The following is a 25,534-nucleotide window of genomic DNA, read 5'->3' on the forward strand; positions in this document are numbered from 1 at the left end:
GGAGCGCTTTCGAAAGTAACAGATACTCGAACAACCTCGAAGCCGCTAACTAGAGCCCCGTTGCGCCCCCCGTTTCCGTGAATGACTTGACGTTTCGCGTTAAGTGTGACCTGTTAACAGCTCAGAACCCCGATGACAGCCAAATGGTTCTTGCTAAGTAAGCCTGGCTGCTGCCATCCCATTAGTCACCACCAAGACGTTCTTTCAAGTGTCTCACTGGCTCAAAAAAGGGCGCTTTTCGTGCTGAAGTCTATTCCGACCTTGTGCGACGGTGAGACACGTCCCCCGCCGTCTGGTTCGAGACAAAGGTCGGCGGGGGCCGCTGACAGGGGGTGAGGGGGGACGGTGAGTTGTGTGCCAGCTATGTGGGGCAGCGGGCCGGCCCGGCGGCGGACGGCGGCTCCAGGAGTTCGGCACCGTCCAGCGCGGCCGGCGCGGCGGCGAGTCTATTTTGGGCCGAGGACCACCGACACCCGGCGGCTGGGTTCGGCCCCGGTGAAAACGGTGAAACGCAGCTGGGCGCAGCAACGCGCTGACCAGCAGGCGTTCTCACCAGCATGGGTGGAGAATGTCTGAAAAAGTTACCCCGGCCGGCGACCGATAGTCGGAAAGACGACTAAGCTCACGTTGTTGTCAACGATCATCATAAACAAATTCGCTATTCTGACCCATGGAAATGGAATAATGGACGTTGTGTTTGTTCAAGGGTGAGCGTTATATCCGACATTGTATCATTCATAACATTGTTGGCGATGATTAAAAAGGCGATTTTCTTTTAAGTGATTTTTTACTTAAACTTATGCAATTTCACAACATATCCAATCCATATCTATCATGTGTCATTATGAGTAAATGTTGCGTTTTCAGCTTTTTATTGTGTCTCAAAATAGCTACAGAAAGATGACAGCTCACCTCGTAGGAGCTTTACAGAGAAAATTGAACGTTCGAACCAAAGCACTGAAATGGGTCACTGATATCCAGGGACACAGTCTTTTTCAATGTTGGGTGGCTAAGACAAACAGGGAGTCTATCCAGGGATATCGACCGGTCCCGGTCTCGTAGCTCAATCGCTTGAGCGTTGGACTCCGCGTGGCGAGAGCACGCGTTCCGGTTACAACAGTCCGAGCTCGACGCGTGACGGACGCTCGGTGTATGAGCATCCTGACGGCTACGCCCTGACGGTATGGCTGCGGTTTGTGGCAGGCCAGTCGAAGGCAGTGAGGTCAAGCAGTGGTTCTAAAAAAGTGTGCCGAAGGCGCGCCAAATTTTCGAAACTGAACACGATTTGAGAGCAATCTTGGCATTGGCAACCACACGCGGGTCCTAGGGCTCAACGCCACCGCATGGTAAGTTGAGTACTTAAATGGTGTAAATAGTAAATACCCTCCTGATTTGCAGTAACCCATGGCAGTCAACATCCGAAAAACGACAGTTTTCTTTTCTCGTATGGCGACAGCTTTTAGGATTTACAAGAGTGGAAAAGTTACCCCGGCCGCGCCGGGGTAGGCTGAAAGTTACCCCGGCCACGGCCGGGGTGGCCGGGGCAGGTTCTCCACCCATGCTCACCAGAACGGGACTGGACTCCTTGCCTACCTATGACTGCGGGATTAGATTAGTCACTAGGATGAGTTGCGAACAAAAATGCTTATCCTAATTCGTCATTGAGCTTAGGTCAAGCCTTTTGTAGGCGTCAATCTATCGCCACCCAACCGTCCAAAGCTATGCCACCAATCGAGTGACACCCTAGCGCCTTTCTCTATGTCAGCCAATCGGCGCCCTAATTGTCGGCAAAGCTCCTCCCATCGCGCCGGTCAGTAGTCGGGCCCGCCTCCCATTCATCCTCCCCTCCCCTCCCCTCCGCTCATGGGTGGAGAATGTTTGAAAAAGTTACCCCGGCCGGCGACCGATAGTCGCGGGAAGACGATATACTCACGTTGTTCTCAACGGTCATCATCAAACCCCTATTCTGACGCATGGAATAGGATGCTGTGTTTGCTCAAGGATGAGCGTTGTATCCGACACCGTATTATTCATAACATTTTTGGAATGATCGAAAAGGCAATTTCCTTTTAAATTATTATTTCTTTTTACTTAAACTTCCAATTTCACACCGAACCCAAACCAAACCATATGCCATTTTGAGTACCTAAATGTTGCGTTTTCAGCTTTTTATTGTGTCTCAAAATAGCTACAAAAAGACAACTCACCATAGTAGAAGCTTTACAGAGAAATTGACAGATCGAACCAAGCAATTAGCAAAGCACTAAAATAGGTCACTGACATCCACGGGCGTAGCCTTTTTCAATGTTGGACGGCTCTTATAATACAAACAGGGAGTCGATCTAGTCCCCGTCTCGACCGGTCCCGGTCTCGTAGCTCAGTTGCTAGAGCGTTGGATTCCGCGTGGCGAGAGCACGCGGCCCGGTTACAACAGTCCGAGTTCGAAGCATGATGGCCGCTCGGTGTTTATGAGCACCCTGACGGGTACGCTCATAAACGGGTGTGGTTGCGGTTGGTGGCAGGTCAGTTGAAGGCAATGAGGTCAAACAGTAGTTTTGAAAAAGTGCGCCGAAGGCGCGCCAAAATTTCGAAACTGAACAGGATGTGAGAGCAATCTTGGCATTGGCGACCACACGCGGGTCTTAGGGTTGGAGATTATGGCAAGTTAAGTAAATGGTAAATACCTACCTACCTGATTTGCAATATTACGCCCATGGAAGTCAACATTCGAAGAGCGTGAGTTTTCTTTTCTCGTATGGAGACAGCTTTTAGGATTTACAAGAATAGAAAAGTTACCCCGGCCGCGCCGGGGTAGGCTGAAAGTTACCCCGGCCACGGCCGGGGTGGCCGGGGCAGGTTCTCCACCCATGCCTCCGCTACCCGGAAAGGAGGGCTCTTATTGGCTGACACGTTTGTCACGTGGTGTTCCGGCCGGCCGTCAACGCCTGGACTCGAAGCGGATAGCCTTGAACATGAACCCCGCACCGGGCCGCGCCGGGCCAGTGCTCAGCAGTCGGCACCACCCTCGTCGGTAAGGGGGAGGGTGAACAGGAACACCCCCTCCCCGTCTAATTCGGCTCCTGGGCCATAAAGAGACAACTGCGTTTGAAAGAGCATCCATAATCGTAAAAAGTACATCGGTGAATTTTTTTGTTAAGTCAAAGGTCAGATCACCACAGGTCAGGTCAACCTCGCTTGGTTGAACACTTTTTGACAAATCGCCGCATAACTCGAGAGCGAATAGTTCTACAGTGACAATTTTCGCAAAAGTTTGAAGCTAACTAGCTTTCATTTATACTTCTCATTTTAATTAAAAAATAATTATGTAGGTTATTTAAATCGACGCCAGCAATATGTAAATTGTAAAACGTCTGTTTTTACACGCTCAGGATAAACTACGGAGCATAGGTAGGTACTAGAGAGGAAATACGAGGGGACATTGATGACCAAGATTATGCAATTGGCCGCACTATCCATGCATTTTGACTGTTAATCGTTTGAAGAAAGTAAAAATGTAAACGGACAGCAGTTGGAAGCCTGTGTTGCTGATCCGAGGCCCCCTCCGGAGCCGGGACCTACGCTGTGTAGCGTTGCCGTTGGCTGCCGCTGCCGGTCTGAGATAGAGGACGCTGCCTGTGCTGTGGTGCGGGTGCCGATCCGGCCGGGCCAGGGAATAAAATGTCTGCGCCTGGCTCATATCGATACAACAGGGTCAGGACTGTATGATACTATACATCAAATGCATACCAAAGGCCAGCGACCAAAATATTCCAAAGACCAGCGATTCTTCGGTTAAGGCCGGATGACACCAGCAGAATGGGGTCAGCGTGCCGGACGAACCATTTCATGAACGACTACAAATTACGATAGACAGCAATCAAATGAAACATTCGGGAAATATGATGATGATGGGGTAATGAAACCCTTCCTTGCTAGGGCCATCATCAGCCAAACACCATTATTAGGGAGCAAAAATGGTCACACCGATTACATAAAAAACACGAGATAGAAAGGCGCAAACTAAACGTTCAGAGCTCTCAGCGAGTACCTACTTTCGAAATTATTTGAGACATGCTCCGCTAAAATCAACATTGATTTGCCTGAAGGTTTACCTAATCTTGCAGATTTGCGGCCGAGATCGACAATATACAACGCTGTAGCTCGTAATCATAAAAGAGCAAATAGGGCGCAAACATAGCTAATTGAAAGACCTGTTGTGACAAATCGAATAGAGTTGACCCTAGGTCGACCGTTTGGCCATAAGATACAAAAAAGAAAACAACAACAAAAATGAATGACCAGCACAAGTGATGAATAAGTCATTATATGGTAACCCACGTCTTTGCCCTATGATTCCCGAGTGATTAATTATTCTTCGAGCTATAGTTTTTGGATTTCTCGCCAAAAAAATGCCGACAACACGGGGAGACGAGCGTACGTAAAAGATCGCAACAATTTTTTGGTTATTAATTCAGTGACTATTCAATTAAATAATGAAGTTAGTGGCCCGGGAAACATTCGAATATCAGGCAGAATGTGTGAATTAAATGCGAATTATGTAAACCATACGAAAAGAAAGAGGCAACAAGGCTAGGGAAGCCGTAAAGCCCAAAAGTATGCTTGTAAGCATATCTTCGTTGCATTCAGACAACAATTGCCGTTCACCTCACATTTTCAACCTGGTCCGATCCAACCCAGACACCGCCATTGAACGTGTTACGTTCCTCTGATGTTCTTCTATATGGTTTATGAATAGATGCCTGAAATAAGCTAAACTGATCTGAAATGAACCACCGTGATGATTGGATTTTACGACGAAAGTAAAAGAAATGACAGCGACAATTTGTGAGCAGGATCTGCCGAGGACGAGGAGCCGCCATGGACAATGGACAGTGGACACCTCAGCTCTCCGGCTCCCTGCGGTCTGCGCGAGCCGCGCGTCGCCTGCGTCTGCGGCTGTGCGACACACGCCGGCCGCAGTCGGCCCGCCCCGGCTCCGTCACTCAGTTCAGCGCTGCAGATCGCCGGCACACAGAGCCGCGCAGGTGAGCTAAACGGCACTACGTACCGCTCAGTTTTACGACTTGTTAAGTTTTATTTTTATAAACATTTCACTTAGAACCGAAGGAGAAGAGCCGATGCTGGAATAAGCAAGCGCCAAGCCGGAGCAGGTGATTTTTAATTTTTCATTTCACTTTAGTTCATTTATTGTAGAGAAGACTTTCTGGGTCTCTAATCCACAATATCTGCAATGCCATATCAACATTTCGCTTCATATCATATCCGTAAGGGCCAATTTCCGTAAAATTGCCTAGGCTATTTCTAAAACACCTATCTACACCGGCGGCATCATTTTGATTTGAAAGACTGATTCTAAATATACCTCAATTGCAATGAAATGACGAATTACTCTGGTGAGCAGCATTATTTGATGGAATAGCCATGTGTTCAAAGTTCTAAAAATTACCAGAAGTTACCAGAAAAAAAAACTTGAATATATTTCGGATGCGTTTCTTCAACGGTTCAAGTCTTGCCAGGTCATCGATTCAAGTTATGTCTTGAACCACATGAAGGAACGCCGCCGAAATATAACCAAGTTTTTTGTAATTTTTGGTAATTTTTGAAACTTTGAACACAAGGTCATTCCATTCAATGTCTATCCTCAGTTGCTTTATTGATAAAAAAATACTTGCCTAAGATCGACGCGGAAGGGTGTGCTAGAAAGCGTTTGGTCATCTAATCAGCGAAGTTGTTTATTAAATCAACAATTTGCAATGAACTAAACGATGCTTGGCTTGACTGCCTTTTGAGTACCAACAGACGTAATTCATGCCAGCGCTTTTTGATTAGTGGAAGACGGAGTAAGAACATTAAGGTCGGGCATTAGGAGCACTTTAAAAGCTGCGTGGTAGTGTCATACCTGAGCGTTTGCCATCTACCTATATCATAAAAATAATCAAGTAATTTGGTTTATTGATCCTAATTTCATATGAAGCTCAATTAATGATGCAAAGCAAGTCGAAATTAATTAGTCGCGGGTCAGGTTTAACTGCACTAATAAAAGACCTGCGATATTCAACGTTCAACGACTACGTTCGCCGAACCGCTAATTGCTGCAGCTGTTACGGGGAGCTACCAAAGGTTGAAATTGTCTTCTTCTTCCTTAAAAAAAAATGCGCATCTTCAATAATGATGATGGTAAAAACTCAATCATCCCCTTTCCCAACGCAAGAAATTACATGATATATTGAATTTTGATCTTAAATTTATGATTTTAATTATAAAAGATTAAAGTGTTCGGCATAAGCACCATCGAGTAAAGGGTAATCGTCCATCTGGTATAGGGTGAAAACGGAGCCGCCAATCGTGCAACGGTATCGAGTCTACGGGTCTTGAGCCGCATCCTGCTACATGCAACCGTGAAACGACGCATGTAGCTATGTATTTGTGTATCAATGTTCGCCGGAGTTCAGTAAGTTCGTGTGGTAGACGAGAGTATATTGAGAGCGTGACTTTGAAACAACTAGTTATAATCGGCAATGCGTTGGTAAATAGCATTTTAACTATTTTCATATTTGTTACCTTTTTGACGTGTGCTCATTGGCATTCCTATGCAATCTTAATGGCATGATTTTTGGGAAAAAGTCATAGAAACCCTAACGAGGACGTATATTTGAAATATCAACGTCGTCTACCTTATTGATATTCCCTTATGCCAAATAGGATTGCGTATAGGAATCGGTAAGGGTACACGTGGAAATATAACTTACATGGCAGAACAGGTAAAATGCTATGATTTATGTCATGGTCGTTTTATTTTCAAAGTCACGCTCTCGATGCATCCACGTCTGCCCCACGAATAAAACTCGCCGACTGAAGTGAGCGTCGACACACAAATAGCTGCATGCGTCGTTTCACGGTTGGGCAACGCATGTATCTTGGCACTGAGCAATGTATGACTCAAGACTCCCAATGGACATCTATAATTACCTGTGAAATAAACAATGGTTACCTAATCATAGCTAAAGAAACCCTTTTACTTTTCTAGATAAGTCATTCGGAGATGTTTAAAAAATATATGTTCATCCAATAAATTAACCCTCGCATGTGTAGGGGGGTCGGATGGACCCCCCCCCCATGGTTTTTCGCGAATAACTCGCGTAAAAAGCGGCCGATCGCGACGAAACTTTCAGTACCCTCGCATTGATCAATTTTACACCCACCCTGAAAATTTCATGACCCTGACCCAAATGACCTTTGACCTGTGACCTCTTTTCCGAGACCATGTTTGGCCGGAATCGCGATTTCGCGTATGTCGGCTCGCACTAGCCGCGTGTTTGCAAGCTTTTCGTGGTTTCAAACGTTCAAACATGTGATTTGATGTTACTCCCGTGTGTGTCAAGGTCACCTGAAGGTCAGGTCAGGTCATTGACCTTTGGTGACCTCGGGTGACCTCGGTTCACTTTTTCGAGTTTTACATGTTTCTAGGCTAGTTTTTTTTAGCTGAATTCGAATTTAGCAACCATTTGAACATTTACGAAGTAGTTTTGGTGACTTCGTAACATGTTACGAAGCTGTCAGAGGCGGTTGACACGTACTACGAATACCCGTCAGGACGCCTACTGGTTGACCTGACCTGACCTGACCCGACCTGGTCTAAATGCTTCAAGACATCATCTGTGATCAAAACTAACACGATATTCGTGATCAGCACCCCGAAAAACCCCTTAGCAGCCACACTTTACGACTTTCTAACAGGTCCCGATTTTCCCGACTTTGGATCATTGACCTGACCTGGAAGGTCAACCAATGACCTAGGACCTTAAAATTGGGTATCATCGGCTTCCTCTCGTCACGGGCAACACGCTCGTTTTTTCCGCGAAGCTCTAGCTCGATCAGGGGCCAAACGGCAAGGGGGGGGTCCAACCGACCCCCCCCCCCTACACATTAGAAGCTGGCAAACGCCGCACACATGCGAGGGTTAACTGTCCAAACTTGACGAATAAGCCACTGCAACGAGCTGTAACAAATAAGGTAACATTATACTTCGCAACATTCGGGTTTTTCAATGGCGTTGAAGTCAGTCTTACAGATGATAAGAAATACTTGGGTGTGTTCAACTCGAGTGTCGCACAGATGATGTGCGGATAACATTAATTTTGGTCCTGGTGTTCGCGTTGGTCAGATATCACTTTTCGAAGTTGTTCTGTACCTATCAAAATAATTAAAAAGTTGACTCGTCTTGATGATGCGAAAACATGTTACCTATGGTATCACCAATGACGGACCAACTTAGGCAGAAAACTGCCAAATAAAAGTGTAACTGTAACTAAATTCTTTATATAATATATATTATTTATATAGAATATTACAATATTCTTTATAATATTCTTTGACCTCTTTGGCATTTTGAGGTATAGGCCAAAGTTCCCGACATGAGGTAAATCTGACGCTTTGTCTTCCTAAAAACTAAACAGAGAAACAGATACAAAGTCGTGACCGCTTATTGAATACAACTCCACCCGCACCGATTAGTCAGAAAGCCCGTACAAATTCGCGCACAGGAAATTGCCGGTACACATTGCCCACTGGCCGCGGCCGGGCCCCGTGTGACGTCACGGCCCGGCCGCGCCGGGGGCGGTGTGCCCCGCCGTCCCACGGAGAGCCAGCGCCTGCGGGATTGGCCGCGCCCCGTATGTAGACAGATAGAATTAATGGCCCCATTCGGGGGATTAGGTGAACGATAGCCCATGTGATAGCACGTGCGAGGGCGGTGCGGTGCAGCCTCGGGACATGGGCAGAGAGAACACCTGTCACAAACAGGAAATGAGCCGCACACCGCGGCGGTAACTCATTCGTCACGGCGGTGTACGAATTCGTGTTTTGACCTTAAACCAAGCAGATGGAATAAAGCCGCTAAGTTGTTTTGTTTTGATGATTATCTCAATGGTATCCCCGTTGGTTGACTCGTTATCTGGTGGATTGGATGGAATCTAACTGATATGTTTTTCAGTAAAAATATAGAATACCAGACGCCTTTCTTGCGACGATCTCTAAACTATTTAACCGTATCGCTTTCTATGTAGTGCAACATCATTAAATCGATTCAGAATAGCAAAGCATCGGACCAGCTTTGAACCGTAGAGAAACTTACGTCAAACCCGTAACAAATGCTGAGTACAAGTAGCAATGTGAAGTAGGACTACAAAAAGCACTTGTAAGAACTTTTCTTTTTTACAGGTCCGATCTTTCTGACTTTTTCGCAACACACCACGTTCCTAGGTTATCTAGGTGAGGTGAGTTATTTACTTACGCAAGCGTATCTTTTTCAGGTGAAAATACATAGTTGACAGCAAACTCGATGGTGTGGACACGCCAATGGATATCGACAGTTCCTCTCCTGCTGGCGGCAACTCTCGGCTCTGCCTTCATTTACGAAGATGAAAAATCTCCACTGGAGTATGGTAGGTAGTGCTGCACCCCGAGTCTGGTAAATTACCTTACTGTGAGGAAACTGAAACTAATACGTCACCTATTGGGACCCACAGTTGAGTAACTAATAGACAGGCTATCAGCTTTCCTAACTCATCACCCAGTCCCCCGTCACACTCCTACACTGTGTGGTATGGTATTGGTGGCAGCTGCAAACGGCGGCAGGCGCGTTGGTGAAGGGCCGGCAGGCAGAGCGCCCGTGCGCAGCGTGCATCGGGCCGAGCCGACGCAATGAGGCGGCGGATAGGTAAGCCGGGATCCGGCCGGCTCCCAGTGATACCCCGCAACGGCGCAGGCCGCTTTGAGACATTTATCGTGAATAAGAAGCCGTGGGTGGGGGGATGTGGGTTGTTTAGTTACGTAGGAATAGGCTGCAAAGCCGATGGTGAGCTCGGCCAAGCTGGCTCAGCTTGAAATCACGTTTTATCGGCGTAACGAACATGTGTTTTTTTAGCAGTTCCTTGTTTGATGGATAATTGTAGAGGACATCCATAATTATGGTTCCATTATCCGGATGATAAGATTCCTCTGCCCACACACGGGACTGAAAAGAGCTGAGCATGGACTGGTTATTGGGCGTCCGCCCACACACAGTCAGGAAGGCCGGATTGACGGAGTCTGCCAAACAAGGATTAACTGTAGTCAATTGTCATGATATGAAGATGACACTTACATATATTGTGACAAAATAGGTGAATTCCCAGTAATGACGAAAATATTCAGTTAGGGCTGAGATTGAGACACCTAAGGACACCTAAGGATTCAAATGTAAATGTAAGAGGTAAGTTCAGAGGAATACGCATTGGCACTAAATGCCAATCAAATCAAAAACGTCCCATCAGTGAAGTTGACAACTAATGCATTGGTTATTATGAAACCAAATATTTTCAAGTCAAAGCGTATAACCACCTGCGTCTTAGTTGTATGAGTTTCCGACTCATTTATGGAGTGTCTGTCCTCGCTTGCTAAGTGACTGTCTCAGGATTTATTGATGATCCGTCTTAGTTTACTTGCTTTCTCACAATGTGACCGTCTCCTAACCGTCCCTGTTCTGCTTACTACTGAGTACTGAGTGTTCCTCTCGAATCACTTATTAGGATTGTCCGTCTCGATACAATGCGTGTCCGTCTCGATATATTGGGTGCCCTTCTCAGCTGATTGTCCGTCTATGCTGACTGCCTATCTGTCCGCGCCCCTCCATAGTCAGCCGACTGCGAGACGCGGTGGACGTCTGGTTGGACGCCTACAACACCGGTCTGCAGAGGGTGCGACACAGCACCGCCTCACTCGCCTGGGACATGAGCGTCAACACCACCCGACAGTCCATGGAGAAACTGGCGCTCTACGGACAGGTGGGTCGGCCCAGTACAGGCTGTAGGGACGGGGTGAGTCGGCCCAGTAGGCCGGAAGAATGTAGCGTTCAAGTTTCCCAACCCTCCGTACTGTATTTTATTTCACTTGCCAGCTAGATCAAATAGCTTGGAGTCTCGTACAATTTGAAAATAATCAATCTTGCGTCGTGGCAGTTTCAGCTCGCTGACAATAACAAATGGTACGCGTTTAAATGATGCACAGGTACGAGCACAAGGCTGTACGATGCGAAAAGGTGCGCCCGTATCCATGTAGTCAAAATTTAGAGGAAGGCTTCTGCCGCTTTTGACTAAGAAATGTGTGCCACCTTGGCCGACGAGTCAACATGGCCCTGGCTGTCGTGGCTGGAAAATGGCTGGAAAATGGCTGGAAAATGAAAAAACATGTGCATATGTTTAATCAAACACATATACACTAAGCCACGCTAAACACTAGCTTCTCCCTAACCCGCCCACTGCGCATTTCTCTGCGAGTACGAGGCTATCTTACGCTGCGGTCCATAGTTCACAAAACTGCTCACAGATGGCAGCAGCTCCATCACGCCTGGATAGTAGGCTGTACCGCAATACACCTGCTGACCGCGCGCCGTGTGGGTGGGCTGGGCACTTCAGCGTGGGCGCACCCTCAAACACAAATGTTTCCCAGTTCCATAGAATCGGGCTCGGCCATCAAGCCTGATATTGTCACCAATCATACACCATATCAAATGATATAATGAATCAAAGTAACTACAGCCTTAGATGTTACGCGGAGGCTCGTGCGTGGTGCTACGCCACACAGCTGTCTGAAAGTGCAGATAGCTTGGGCGGTGCAAGTTTACTCTTCGCGTTTGTAGAGGTGCTTAAATCACCCTCATAGGTCCATCACCGAGACTAGGCCAAACTTATTCAAATAAGTTGAATTTACTAAAAAGGAACTGGAAAAGTTTCCCGGAGGCTCAGCCGTTCTTTCAGAAGCTTACAAATAAGTTAATCACCAATTGAATTATTTGGCACCACATCTGACTTTTGGGTTCTGCTCCACTTCTATCTGATCCCAGCTTTTAACCCACTCTGCCATTATAATGCAAACTGTAGATGTAAAGCCGCCAGCCCCGCCGACCTCCCGCCTCCTCCTGGCTGCCGCCCCACGCCCACAGTGGCGGGACGTTTCCAGGGCTGACGTCTGCCGACTTAGCTGGGACGATTCGCAACCAAAGCCGATTAGAAGCTGAGCTCGACTCCATTAGGAGGCACCGGGACGCCGCCGAGGCGCGACTCAACCTGTCCGCGCGAATCAAGACAAATGCGCCGCGGCGGCGGAAACAAAGTCGGCAGTGGCACCGTCTGGCATGGCCGACCGTAGGGTGCTGACGTCGGGTGGGCGTGAGGTGACAGTCAATGACGTCGGGTGGGCATTCAGGAGACAGCAACTGACGTCGGGTGGCGACTGCCACTGAAGCTGGGCAACCGTCACTGACGTGAGATGTGCGACTGTATATGACGCTTCACAATCGTCGCTGATGTGGTGTGGGCAATCGTCACTGACGTCGGACAACTGTCACTGACGTGGGGTAGGGTAGGTGACCGTTCCTAGCGCTAGTTGACCGTCACTGACGTGGGGTGGATAAATTTCATCGACGTAGGGTGGTCAAGCGTCACTGACGTTGAATAACCATCTCTCAGATGATCAGATGCCGGCTACCACCCTCGGAGTGGCACGTGGCAACGCGCCTGCCTTGAAATGTAAGGAATGTGAATGGAAAATGACTGGATGCCAGCGAAGATTACATCAAACCGAGCTGCGATACTTACTTTATCATTTTCAGACACAATGCGTTTTTGATATTCTCGTAAGTGTTATGAAAACCCTGTACTGCGTTACAGATAGCTACCGCATGAGGAATGTTGATGACTATCGGCAGCTCATCGCCTCCGTGTTGCGCTCGCGTTCTTCGAAATCCAGGGGATTGGCACAACTATTTCTAATACACCTGTATCAGCAATCTCTCCATTCGTTGTTACGGCTGCCCGCAGGACCTGACGTTCGACGAGTCTCCGCCCGAGGCGCAGGAGATCCGGCGGCTCAGTGAGCTGCTCACCCCGCTGCAGGCTCGTCAGATCGGTCTGATCAGCGACCGGCCGCGCTACCCGGAGAACATGTACTTGTGAGTGGACGCTGCGGTCACAGCGCCAGCAGAGGCGTGTGACAGAGCGGGCGAAGGTAGTTTATGACACAGATAATGTCCCACTCTGTACTAAAATTGTTGCACATACAAGGTTATAAAATTCCTTACTGTCTATTCCCACTATCGCGTCAACAGTGTCAATTTTGTGAGACCGCCAGTTGTACCAATCGACGAGGAAATATGATCTCAGGCCCACCGATAAGAATCACTGCTCTATTATTCATTGGGTTGACCAAGCACATTTCACAATGGAGCCGCGGTTAGTTGCGCAGCGCACTGAGCCGATATCCGGCGGCGTCCGTAATGAGCTCTGCACCCGAGAGCCGCCGCCCTTACACCGCGCAGCGCTCGATCGCCCAGATGGGCCTTCTAATGATGACTGCATATTCGTTTCCCCGCCCGCCACTCCAATATTCGAGATAATGCATCATTCCATTGGGATAAGGCCTTTTTTAATGGGTCGAAGGCTTACCAAATAACAAAGGCATCGAAACACTAGAACGCGGGGATCTGCCATTTGCAGGCGGCCACTGTAATGGAGTGTTGTCATGGCAGCATAAATCCGGTCGCATAAAACCTGACCGACCGATAAGCCAGGCTCGAAATGACCCCGAGCTCTTGATCGCACAGACATGCGATCATCACTCCTCAGTCTTGGCAATAAAAAAGTCGAGCTTGACTGTGCGATTTTTCTTGCATTTTAAATGCATGTGCCATTGTAGGTAAGTCATTTCATGTGTCCAGTAAATTACCAAGTCGTTGAAAACCTCCAGTTCTTGATGTACATTTTTTTATTTATCCCTACATCTCATCTCTCCCCCACAGCTCGGCCCGCTCGCTGATGGTCCGTCTGGAGCGGACCTTTTCCAGCGCCACAGTCTGCGACCAGGAGCACTGCTACCACGCCGAGCCCGACCTGCAGACTCTGATGGAGACCTCCCGCGACCCGGACCGGCTGCTCTGGGCCTGGACGGGCTGGAGAAACGCCGTCGGACCGCCCATGAGGGAAGTCTACCCGCAGCTGATCGACGTACTCAACAGTGGAGCGAGACATGCGGGTTAGTCGGCGCCGGATGGTTCTCGGTGTAGAATCTGTTAACAATTTATCAGCTGAGTGTTGAGTGTTGAAGAAAGTCAAAGGCCATGGAAAAAAACAATTGAATGATATTAGCGGAATGGATGATGTTAGCGACGCCCATCAGGCCTTGCCGACTAACGCCACGTGGTGGTGACGACCCATCTCAGGGCTCTTGGTCAGATGGCAGCCCGTCACTCCCCACCCCCGGCCGACCGCAGGGTTCCCGGACATGGGCGCCGTGTGGCGGTACGAGCTGGAGATGCCTAACATCGAGCAGACCGCGGCCGGCCTGTACGAGGAGATCAAGCCGCTGTACCAGCAGCTGCACGCGCTGGTGCGGGCCCAGCTTCGCAGCTACTACGGGCCGCAACTGGTGTCCGCCGACGGCCCCATCCCGGCCCACCTGCTCGGTAAGTCACTAGCTATCGGTGCACAAGATGTCTATTAGTGCACGACAGCACGACACGCATGACTGCACAAAACGGCTGACAGAAAATGAGATCCCAGTACCAGACGGACAGCGCAGCAGACAGTTTCCGGCGGAGCTAATTTTCTTGTTTAAGTTCCGTAGATGCCGAACGGATAAATTGTGACTATCGATTCCCGAGAGTTTCCCTACTTAACCGAGCCACATTCTAAGCTATGCATTACCTATTTAGAAGACGTATTGCAGCATAATTAATGTAAAAACGCACACCTGCACAGTAATCACACTCTGGCTCTAGTTGTAACCGTTGCCTGTCCTATGCACCGTGGAGTCACTCGCCACCTCGTCAACAGGCAATCTGTGGTCGCAGAGCTGGCAGTCGCTGGAGGACATTGTCAGCCCGCTCTCTGAAACTCAGCGACCGGACCTGAGTCGAAAACTCGCGCAAAAGTTCTCCGTCACCGACTTCGTCAAGGTTTGTCGCCTACAGAATATTGCTGGTTGAACGGCTGGCGTGTTTTCTGAACTTCCCCTCAAAAGTTACTTTAGATCTTCGGAGAATCACGATCGAAATGATTCAGCGTTTTGTTGGAGTCACTGGAGTGTAGCTTGCCATAAGACCAATTCCGAACGTCCGAATGTTTACTGTAAATGTTTTGTAGGCCAACTAAAAACTAACGTCTACCTCTACATGTAATCTGACGTGATGATTGTTTGGGCAGCTGGCTGAAAATTTCTACGTTTCACTGGGACTACCGCCGATGACTGAGAAATTCTGGCGAAACAGCATCTTCCAGCGCCCCGATGACAACCGCAACATGACCTGCCACGCATCGTCTGCTGATTTCTTCACAGACGACGATTTTAGGTGAGTCAGAAACGTGCTGACCATTTCATTTACCTTGGGCGGCACTGGCCAATATTGATCATTGAGCATTGTAATGAATACCATCTCGAACGGTGATGTCAGACTGCCTTACAAGGTCGAACACTGCGCGTCTGTGACCGCCTGCGTTTACATCACAGAATCCTGATGTGTCTGGAGCGGAACGAGCGAGACTTTGGCGTCATCCACCACGAGATGGGCCACATCCAGTACTTCATGGCGTACCGACACCTGCCCACCATACTACGGGTACGTACGACTAAGCGGTCCCCATTTGCATAGCGACAACTTTGTTTACCCACACTATCCAGTATATCCAATAATCCAAGGTTGTATAGCTACAAGAAACATCTAATTCAGATGTGGTGCATGCAAACTGAGCTACATGATACTGAGCTGTTACCTACAAAGTGGCTTCCGCCTGCCCTGTGTCGATATTAAGTCGCTCCTGTCAATCAGCCGTCTATCCCGGGCTACCTGAGTGGTCTGTGTTACCTGAGTTTCCTGGCTTACCTGAGCGGCCCGTGTTACCTGACTTACGTGGGTTACCTGACTGGTCTGTGTTACCTGAGGTGTTTACATAGCCTTGCCTGAGGTTGATGAGTTACCTGAGTTACCTGACTGGTCTGTGTTACCTGAGACTGATGAGTTACCTGGGTTAGTTGACTGGTCTGTGCTGCGCCAGGACGGCGCCAATTCTGCCTTTCACGAGGCAGTAGGGGACACGTTTTTCTACTCGATATTCGGGCCGGCGCACCTGCGGAGACTGGGGCTCATCGACGACGATGGCTTCTCACCAGGTGAGACTAGAAACGATGACGAAAGGCGTTCAATTGATTACTATGGTAATGACCTGATACTTGAGAGGATGTCATTTGTAATTCCCACGAATATAACGGCAGTCCCGTAATGAGCAAATTGCCGGGTCGAAAATCAAGCGACTAAGTGGCCATTAACCTCGCCCTCTTGTGGAGTGGCATTCACTTGAACCTTCAGATTCTTCAATTTAGGAATGTCACATTTTGTGTGCGTTCATGTTGCAGCGTCGCAACAAGTGGCGGCCAATGCAGCTAAAACGTGGCTAAATCTTTGTCGATTCACATCAGTTCCTGTGAAGAAAACTGCGAATCGCCGCACAACAGCCACGAAATGTCCACTGTCGACTGGTAAGTCTCATCACCGGACGGATCTGACTGAGTCTGACCCCTGTTTCAGAGCGGAGCCTGCAGCTGCTGCTGCAGCGGGCGCTGGCCAAAATCCCTCTGATCGGGTTCAGCCTGGCACTGGACAGGTGGCGCTGGCAGGTGTACGCCGGTAGGGTGGCGCCCGAGCGCTACAACGCCGCCTGGTGGCAGCTCCGCGAACAGCTGTCAGGGGTGCGCCACCCCGCCTGCACTGCCCAACAGATGGAGGCCGGCTGCAACGCCGACGGCATGGACCCCGGAGCAAAGTTCCACGTGGCAGATAATATTCCGCATATCAGGTAGATACGATCGCTGAGTCGCCGCAGGATAGCGGAGCTGCCAAGCCCCACCGTGCGACAGGCAGGCCTCAATTTAGCAAATATTCAACACATGTGGTCGAAAATTAAGGTCCTTCTCCCCGAACTCTCTTTCGGTTTTAGTGCTGCATCAATATACAATGAAACATCGTTAGCATGCTTTATTGAAAAACCTGCAGGTGCCTTTAACAACCGCAGTAGAGGACTCTTCTTCCCATGTTTAGCGGTTGTGCTGATTTCTGACGTTGTCTTCAGGTATTTTCTGGCCGTCTTTCTGCAATTGCAGTTTTTCGAAGGTCTCTGCGAGGCAAAGTACGGGTCACCGCTGCCCATACCTCTACATGAATGCGACCTCTACGGATCCCGCGAGGCCGGCGACAGGCTCATGTAAGGCTACTTAATGCTTATCGTAAGGCCAGCTGGCACACCAGGCACAGCCATGTTCAACAATTGAGATACTGTTGGTCAAGTCACCTCTCACAGCAGTCCTTCACATAGGTCTCATAGTTCGACTTCTTTAGTTGTAGGCATATCTATGCAGAGGCTAAAAGGTGGCATCGATATTCAGCGCCAAAATTCGCGTTAATTTCACCCAACTGCTCTTACCGTATTATAACTCAAACTCAAAACCAAGAATGTATGATTAGGCTATAGGCTACAGATTGTATTAAAAATTAATTACAGGCTTGATGAGCTCTTACTTTTGGATAGTGATAAGCATAACCCCTTTGCTACCAGTACCACGCTGAGAGTCCCTCATGTCGGGATGTCCGCAGGGCGATGCTGTCTCTGGGCAAGGGCCGCTCGTGGCAGGACGCCCTGGAGGTGATCACCGGCTCCCGGGAGATCTCTGCCCAGCCTCTGCTGCGCTACTTCCAGCCGCTCCACGACTGGCTGGAGGAGGAGAACCGGCGCACAGGCCGGCCGGTCGGCTGGGGCGGCCAGTGAGCGCCGACCGCGGCCCCGGTCCCTCCGTCCCCGGTCGTGGCCCAAGTCCCTTCGTCCCCGGTCGGCTGGGGCGGCCAGTGAGCGCCGACCGCGGCCCCGGTCCCTCCGTCCCCGGCACAGGGTCGGGTGCGCTGTGTACCACTACCGTCCTGCAATTACAACCCGCTCGCTGGATGACCCTGAGCACCAGGCGCCGATCTCAGAGACTGCTCTGATCTAGGAAACCGGACGTGTCAAGTGTCCATCTCCGACCTCGATGTTGTCCATCAAAGACTGGTTGTGAAGTCGCTATCTGCGACTGCTATATGTATATGTTTTGTTGGCTTTGCCAGGGAGGTCTCGGTGCCATCAATGCTGTGTATTGTTTGATTCGAATATATGTATTATAAATAAAGATACAGGACCGTGATCGAACGCAACTTCAAGCTACGTAATGATTGACTACAAATATCCGGTAAGAAATTATTACGGAGCGAGCGAAGCGAGCGTAGTCTTTCCTTAGATTAACGGAAATTTCTGAGTATGAGCGGCCGGCCGGCCGGCCGGCCGTGGTCACGCTTTTGCGAGGCTTATATCTCAGCAACCACTTGACCGATTTACATGCGGTAATTTTTGTAGGGTAGCTTCATTCCTTCTACCAAGTATTGCACTATTCCCGATGCATGTGGGTGATCCCTTATGCACGTGCCACGTGCAAAACGAAGAGGTGTCACTTTTGTAATTGTTGCAATATCTCGGTAACTACTGGGCCGATTGCGCTGAGAGTTGGCATGTAGGTAGGCACCCACTAGGCAATGCATATCCATGTGCCAGAGTTGGGGTGCTGCTGCACGTGCGCACGTGCAGGGGTCGTTTCCAGATCTCGAGAACGGCTGGACCGATTGCGCTCAAATTTGGTACACGGTTACGGAGCAGTTAGTAGGGTGCCGTGCACAAGTCAGTTGGGACCCATTTTGCACGTGCGCACGTGCAGGGTGCCGCTTCCAGATCTCGAGAACGGCTGGGCCGATTGTGCTCAAATTTGGCACATCGCTAGAGACCGGTTAGTAGGGTGCCGTGCACAAGTCAGTTGGAGGTACCCCCTCGAAATTTCGCACGTGCAAGGCCCACCCTCTCGCTCGCTCCGTTAGTCGCCCCAAAAGGCGTTATACTGGTTCAATGCTCTGTCATTACGGAGCGAGCGAAGCGAGCGTAGTCTTTCTTCAGATTAACGGAAATTTCTGAGTATGAGCGGCCGGCCGGCCGGCCGTGGTCACGCTTTTGCGAGGCTTATATCTCAGCAACCACTTGACCGATTTACACGCGGTAATTTTTGTAGGGTAGCTTAATTCCTTCTACCAAGTATTGGACTATTCCCGATGCATGTGGGTGACCCCTTATGCACGTGCCACGTGCAAAACGAAGAGGTGTCAGTTTTGTAATTGTTGCAATATCTCGGTAACTACTTGGCCGATTGCGCTGAAAGTTGGCATGTAGGTAGGCACCCACTAGGCACTGCATATACATGTGCCAGAGTTGGGGTGCTGCTGCACGTGCGCACGTGCAGGGGTCGTTTCCAGATCTCGGGAACGGCTGGACCGATTGCGCTCAAATTTGGTAAACGGTTAGGGACCGGTTAGTAGGGTGCCGTGCACAAGTCAGTTGGGACCCATTTTGCACGTGCGCACGTGCAGGGTGCCGCTTCCAGATCTCGAGAACGGCTGGGCCGATTGTGCCCAAATTTGGCACATCGCTAGAGACCAGTTAGTAGGGTGCCGTGCACAAGTCAGTTGGAGGTACCCCCTCGCAATTTCGCACGTGCAAGGCCCACCCTCTCGCTCGCTCCGTTAGTCGCCCCAAAAGGCGTTATACTGGTGATATATTGAGCAGGGTGCTTCAAAGAAAGCAAATCCTTCACGTAGTTGGCGCAAGGCACAAATTGAAATGTATAAGTCCAATGTCTTTCATCAATAATGACACAAAAAAAATGCTACAAATAAACACGGCACTATCAATGGCATACAGCGCTCATAATCCAGTTTGCAACAACCAAACACTTTGCAATCACAGTGCGGTCTGAAATCTCGCTGTTGGCTTGCTTATCACTATCATTTTATCGCTTTCAAAATACATCTCAAAGCGATCCAGACTGTCTGAAGTTGATGAAAGACGGCCCAACTGGAAAAGTTAGGAAATTTGTGATATTTGAATGATATCCACTTCCACTCATTCCGCAGCAAAATCGATGTAGTAAACCTCCTCATAATCGGGATTCAATTGGTGATCGGGTATAAGCGGCCTACGCTTCCAAGGGCAGCTGAATTGTTTACAAGGGCACCTTCGAGACGGTGCTGATACGTGACTATCCGGCGATGCCCACTGTCCATTCACACCCGAGTGCGTCGTCCGTGTGCCCATCTATCATATAGTACGGCTAGCTTTCTGTCGGCGAGCTGGTTAGACCGTCAGCCGACGGCCCGGACTCAGTCCTTTACTCCCAAGTATTTCAGCAAGTCCACCGCCTCTTTGTGAGCCTGAAACGACGTCGCGTTTCAAAACACGATATAAGCCCTAGGGGCCAAGGTCTAGGGGATGCTGCTGCGCAGTGCGCAAAGGGAAAAACGATTACGTTAGGGTGGCCCCTGGGCTCTGACCTGAGGTGATGACCTCTGACACGACGTAATCGTTTTTGCCTTTGCATGGCAGAATGGGTATAGATTAGTTACGTTCTTGTCCTCGAAAATAACTTCAATAAAATTTAAATTATTATCAACGCACTGGCCCTATGCAACCAGGAAAGTTCAGAGTAAGCAAATTGTCAAATGATTAATTGTAAAGTAATGCAAAAATGATCACGTAAGAATAGTTTCATTTGTTAGCAAAGGGGAAAATGACAGTATGTATTTAAACGAATAAGAGGTTAGACTAAGTGTTTTAATAATGGTGGAAAATGTGGCACCTACTAGAGATGTCAATAAAATACCAAATTGTCAGTATACCAATACCAAACCGATACCAATTTGGTATTTGGTACTTTATGCCCAATATCTGTCACATATTGTTGGTTTCAGGAATCTTTACGCCTGTCTTAACGAGTATGTTCTGATTCCGTAATTAACATAAATTCCCCTCTTTTTCTCGATATCGGTTCGGTGTTTGGTATTTTCATAGTTTCAGTTAGCCGTTGGTTTGGCTTCGGCTTCGATTTCTCAATCATAAGTAGGTAATTGACATCACTAGCAGCTACAAGCAGAACGTAGTGGAACCTACCTGTTGGTCATCCATAGTTTTCACCGGGTAATCCCGGGTCTTTTTCAGGTACACGATCGCGTTGTCGTTGTCCTTCAGCTTCTGATACGACTTGGCGATCATGAGTAAATTCATACTGTAAGAGGACATGTTCATGATCATTTTCGTGCCGACAGTTGTCTTATTCAACAGTTGGGTTATGTTCCCATCATACCTTTGCTTTGCAATATCTATTACAAGCTACGTGGGCATTATTTCTACAGAAAACATCGATTATCACATCATTCAAGCAATCTGAATGGAAGTAAGACATAAACAGGTGAAATGCTACTCGACCATCACTAGAAATTAACAGGCACAGCGTGTCACACTCGTGGCCCTGGGAGCACCATGACATTACCATAACCGGGCCGTGCTTGAGCAGCCGCACTCACCTATAGGAGCCCGGCTGGGCCTCCTCCGCCTTCAGGAAGTACTCGAGCGCCTCCTGGAAGGTGGCCTTGGGCGGCTCGCCGAATATGACCTGCGCCAGCTTGCGCATGGTCCAGGAGATGTCGGCCACGGTGAACGCCCACATTCCGATCAGGTGCCAGTTGGTGGGGTCGGACGGACCGTACTCACAGGCCTTCTGTAAACGGCCGGCGGAGGGGGAGAGATGGGTCAGGAGGAACCGACTTTAGCCATCGATTCTCACCGAAGGAGAGCTTGCAGAACATCGATGATCGATGACACACATGTGAAATGAGTCGGTTGTCCGCTGGGCGATTTTTCCCGGTGTACGTACTTTAGCATCGGAACACCATTTTCCTTTTTACGAGAACTATGTTCATTTAGACTTATGGTTAGCAATGTAATGGGAAACTTGCCTGTAACCAGGTGCTGTGGAATGGACTCTGGTTCTGGTACCGATGGAGGATGCTCTCATCAACTGAGAGATCGTAGAGAAGGGAGGAACAGGAACCAAGAAAGGATACTGGAAAGGGAAGTGGCAAAACGCAAGGCTAGATTTTGAAGCCCGAAAATAATCGCGAACAGGTAATTCAATGGGTAACTTTGAACAGGCTGAGGGCGCTGAGCGTTGCCTGCATGTTAGTCCTAATTCATAAGAAATCTGGAAATTCCGTGAACAACAATAGCGGCCGGTAATTATTCAATTACGCTCTTCTTGTCATCTCACAGATACTCACCAGCATGTGGCCCTTGATGACCTGGCCCTGTTCGATCTGCGCCCGCGAGCCCTGCAGCTTTGTGATGGCGTTCAGGTAGATGGCCATCCACTTGTGACAGTTGGGGTGCTTGTCGTTGAGCTGCATGGCACGCTCCACGGTCACCTTTCCCTGCTGGAGGTAGGACAGCTTCTCGGCGTCCGAGCCGAGCCGTTTGTGTTGCTCGTACATGGCCCGGGCCAGACGCCACAGCAGCTCCACGTCGTCACACTCCTGCATAGAGGGGAGAGACAGAGAGGGAAAAGGAGAAACAGAGTTGATTAGAGGGGGTTAATAATTAATTTTAAATCTTTCCTGAACCACCTTTGTTACTTCTTTACGGCAGGAAGTCCAAATAAAAAAGTATCTAAAATAGGTATCATCAAGCCCGACTACCAATCTCAAGGATATGGCAAAGCTTGACTTTAAACGACCGTACATATGTCAAACAAGAGCTGGATTCGCTAATAATATGATAACAATCAGCGAGCGGCGGTAGGGAGGCGTACCTTCTTTGGCTCGAGTATCTCCACTATTTTGGCATATTCCATCTGGTCATACAACTGGTCAGCCTGAGAGCTGAGCTCAGCGTCCGCCATGGCTGCTGTCCCAACAGAGGCCGCGCTAAACACTAGCAGAGCAGCTGGCTCCTGGAAGAAGCGGAGGTAGCGATATTTTAGAAAACAACATTGAAGAGTGCACATGACGAGACAAGCAGTGCTCAATGCCACCGTTTTCCTCAATGCTGCTTTTTGCTACTATGCTTGCCTTTTTAGCAGCTACACCCTAAAGACCTGAGATTACCTAGCAGCTAGCACCCCACTACCTGATGACAGTAAATGACTGAGTCCTCAGATTTGATCTAAAGTCAAGGGTTTAGCCCCCAGAGGGCAAGCAAACATGCCAAAATGATGTGCTTGTGGAAGCGTTTTTCTGCAATTACTTTCACAAAAACCATGCATGGTAATTTAACCAGCATCATATTTCTCTTGAGAGCATTGCACAAAGTCAACAACTTGACCTTAAAAAGTAAACTACAGAACTTGACAAAAGATCAAGCTTATGACCCAACCATAAAATGATAAAAGGTAAATATAAATCATTGAGCTCAACACATTCAATGTGTCCTTCAGTGCTCTAGCATATTTGGATCAAAAGTCAGTGGCAAAAATTGCTGAACACCTTCCATGACCCAACATGACCATGGGGCTATAAGCAATGAGGTGGTCAAGGTACATCATCAGCTAGCAAATATTGATAACCTTTATCAGTTGATTTAAACATCACTGCTTAACAGTTAACTATTTTGCTGTTTCTCTCACCTTCAATCTCAACAAGACAGGAGAAAAGGTAGAAGACTTGATGATGAAATTGGCATGGGCTTTCAGGAATGTGGAGATTGACTTTGGCCTTAGAACTCTGATTTCTTTTTTAGCCCAATTAAAAAATGCTTGCTGCAAACAACTCTGCACTCGCTGCACTTGCAGTAACCTTAAAACCCTTGACATGTTCCTGACTCCTAACTTGTAATGAAATGACACATGTAAATAACCATTTAGGCATTTAATGGGATTAACACTTTAATCAAATCATATTTTGCCACAAGAAAAATGAACATAAAAAGGTATTTTTAAGTATTCTAAAATTGGTAGGAATTGAACTTTTTCCCATCTTTAGAAGCTAGAATTAGATAGTGTTTGCAGCAGATGCTGATTATGCATTGACCAATCAGTAAAATCACATTACCTAGTTCAAACCAGCTGCATAATGGTTGGCTAACAATTGGTCTCAGCATAGTTGGCTGCATTCCTGGCATTCTTTTGTACGGGGAAAAAAATCCCTGTGTAAGGGAATAATTTTGGCACAAGAAAAGTAATATCTTTGCCTAAGTTGATCATTGGTCTATGAAAGCTCCTGATATGTGCTAGTCTCTTCTCAAGCTACAAAACTGCTTTTTCAGTTCCAGCCCCCATGTTAACCCCCCCCCCCCCCCCCCCACAGGACTTGGAAGTTGGAACCTGCCAGGCATAAATGCACAGGTTAACCTCACCTCACCCAATGCAGAATTTTAACAAAAAAGTATTGTGGACAAGAATTTGTGCTTACAAAGATTTGCCTGGTGACCCAGCCAGTGGCAAAGTCAAAGTGAATCAGAGAAGCTTTCAAAAGAAAACCACTGTTTCTCCAAAAAGCCAGAGTTTGACTTATGAAAGCGAGTACCAATAGGGTCTATAACTCCTGTGGTTAATCTAAAAAATATCGGAGGAGGTTGAACAATGCATGAGCTTTAAGAAGTCTTAAGAGCAGCCATGGGAACATTTACGCAAGAAAATAAAATAACCATCAACTTCCATTCACCTAACGCATAGGTTTCACACAGAACTATAACAATAATAGATGGACAGTGTTCTGACATATAATTGCCTGGTTGTGCAGTTAGTGGCAAAGTCAAAATGAGTTACGGAAGCTTGCAAAAAGAAAATTTTGGCTCTCCAACAAGCCTGCGATGGATCTTTTTTGTTTCACTACAAAATGTTTGGCAGTCAAAAAGCAATCAAACGAAATGGATACCAACCAAATCGACACAGACAACCCAATACCCACGGGTCAAAAATAACCCTTCTTCGCGTTGCGGAGTACGCGGGTAACCCTAGTTTTAGCTATAAAAGCAAGAAGGCATGGCTCATGCTCGATGCTGGAAGTGGGACTCCTAGGAATCTTGGGCAACTCATGAGTCATGGGCTCACATTACGAGCACAGAGCAACTGAACACATCCCAATATGAATCAAAATATAAATGTATAAATTGTGGAATTTGATTTCATTGAAACCTTCAGATGACCCAACGCCCTACACTGATACGCACATGTCCTGAGTCAGAATCCCGAGTCAAAGGGCCTGTTCCAGCGCCTCCAGAAGAAATTCTTGACTGGAGGCTCTACCAGAGGTTTTACTGGAGGCGCTGGAACGCAATCTGGAGATTTCTGGAGATTGGCGTCATAGATACCAAAAGAATGACGATTGTTCTCTCTTGAAACGCAAAATTTGTTTTCAATTTTAGTTAAAAAGATAAATAAAATTATAGCAATGTAATTTTCTTTACATTCAAGTTGTAAAATAATCAGTCAAATGTCCTTTGTTTACATTCGTGATTGTCACATGTGCACCATAATTGTAGACCAGAGCCTCCAGAGAAATTTGGACCTCTCAACTCTCTGGAGGCTACTGGAG

General features: G+C 48.0%; 2 protein-coding genes across 10 annotated transcripts; one reads left to right on the forward strand and one right to left on the reverse strand.

Annotated features, from left to right (window-relative positions):
- The first annotated feature begins 4,984 nt into the window (after positions 1 to 4,984).
- Positions 4,985 to 18,275, forward strand: LOC122367748 (angiotensin-converting enzyme-like). 2 transcript variants are annotated; one of them, XM_043341106.1, is made up of 13 exons: positions 4,985 to 5,045; positions 9,333 to 9,464; positions 10,696 to 10,844; positions 12,879 to 13,009; positions 13,856 to 14,088; positions 14,327 to 14,518; positions 14,889 to 15,010; positions 15,258 to 15,403; positions 15,562 to 15,670; positions 16,107 to 16,221; positions 16,637 to 16,904; positions 17,178 to 17,309; positions 17,699 to 18,188. In XM_043341106.1, exons 2-13 carry the CDS (start codon positions 9,362 to 9,364, stop codon positions 17,868 to 17,870), a joined length of 1,872 nt encoding a protein of 623 aa, XP_043197041.1. In that variant the 5' UTR covers positions 4,985 to 5,045; positions 9,333 to 9,361; the 3' UTR covers positions 17,871 to 18,188. The 2 variants fall into 2 exon arrangements, with proteins under 2 accessions (XP_043197041.1, XP_043197042.1); XM_043341107.1 differs by lacking the exons at positions 4,985 to 5,045; positions 9,333 to 9,464; positions 10,696 to 10,844; positions 12,879 to 13,009 and adding an exon at positions 13,632 to 13,752 and having other exon boundaries at positions 17,699 to 18,275.
- On the reverse strand, positions 18,232 to 25,422 carry LOC122367749 (regulator of microtubule dynamics protein 1-like). Of its 8 annotated transcripts, none has more exons than XM_043341110.1 (7): positions 25,135 to 25,161; positions 23,626 to 23,826; positions 22,813 to 22,953; positions 22,286 to 22,537; positions 21,533 to 21,726; positions 21,120 to 21,234; positions 18,232 to 20,383 (listed from the first exon to the last, which is right to left on the reverse strand). In XM_043341110.1, exons 2-7 carry the CDS (start codon positions 23,809 to 23,811, stop codon positions 20,333 to 20,335), a joined length of 939 nt encoding a protein of 312 aa, XP_043197045.1. In that variant the 5' UTR covers positions 23,812 to 23,826; positions 25,135 to 25,161; the 3' UTR covers positions 18,232 to 20,332. The 8 variants fall into 8 exon arrangements, with proteins under 8 accessions (XP_043197045.1, XP_043197043.1, XP_043197044.1 ...); XM_043341108.1 differs by lacking the exon at positions 25,135 to 25,161 and adding an exon at positions 25,311 to 25,354 and having other exon boundaries at positions 19,795 to 20,383; XM_043341109.1 differs by lacking the exon at positions 25,135 to 25,161 and adding an exon at positions 25,170 to 25,205 and having other exon boundaries at positions 19,795 to 20,383.
- Between the last annotated feature and the right edge of the window lie 112 nt (positions 25,423 to 25,534).

This window comes from Amphibalanus amphitrite, unplaced genomic scaffold (assembly GCF_019059575.1).
Source record: "Amphibalanus amphitrite isolate SeventyFive unplaced genomic scaffold, NRLGWU_Aamphi_draft 000894F_arrow, whole genome shotgun sequence".
Lineage (NCBI taxonomy): Eukaryota > Metazoa > Arthropoda > Thecostraca > Balanomorpha > Balanidae > Amphibalanus > Amphibalanus amphitrite.

What these genes read in the sequence shown, in the direction of transcription:
- LOC122367749 (XM_043341110.1), bottom strand. Translation starts at nt 23,811, where the DNA reads ATGTCAAGGGTTTTAAGGTTACTGCAAGTGCAGCGAGTGCAGAGTTGT. An exon ending in GCCCAGCCGGGCTCCTATAG is followed by an intron (nt 21,235 to 21,532) that starts GTGAGTGCGGCT and finishes GTCCTCTTACAG; the next exon opens with TATGAATTTACTCATGATCG. An exon ending in AAACTATGGATGACCAACAG is followed by an intron (nt 20,384 to 21,119) that starts GTAGGTTCCACT and finishes ACGTCGTTTCAG; the next exon opens with GCTCACAAAGAGGCGGTGGA.
- LOC122367748 (XM_043341106.1), top strand. Translation starts at nt 9,362, where the DNA reads ATGGTGTGGACACGCCAATGGATATCGACAGTTCCTCTCCTGCTGGCG. An exon ending in AAAATCTCCACTGGAGTATG is followed by an intron (nt 9,465 to 10,695) that starts GTAGGTAGTGCT and finishes GCCCCTCCATAG; the next exon opens with TCAGCCGACTGCGAGACGCG. An exon ending in CGACGATGGCTTCTCACCAG is followed by an intron (nt 16,222 to 16,636) that starts GTGAGACTAGAA and finishes CCCCTGTTTCAG; the next exon opens with AGCGGAGCCTGCAGCTGCTG.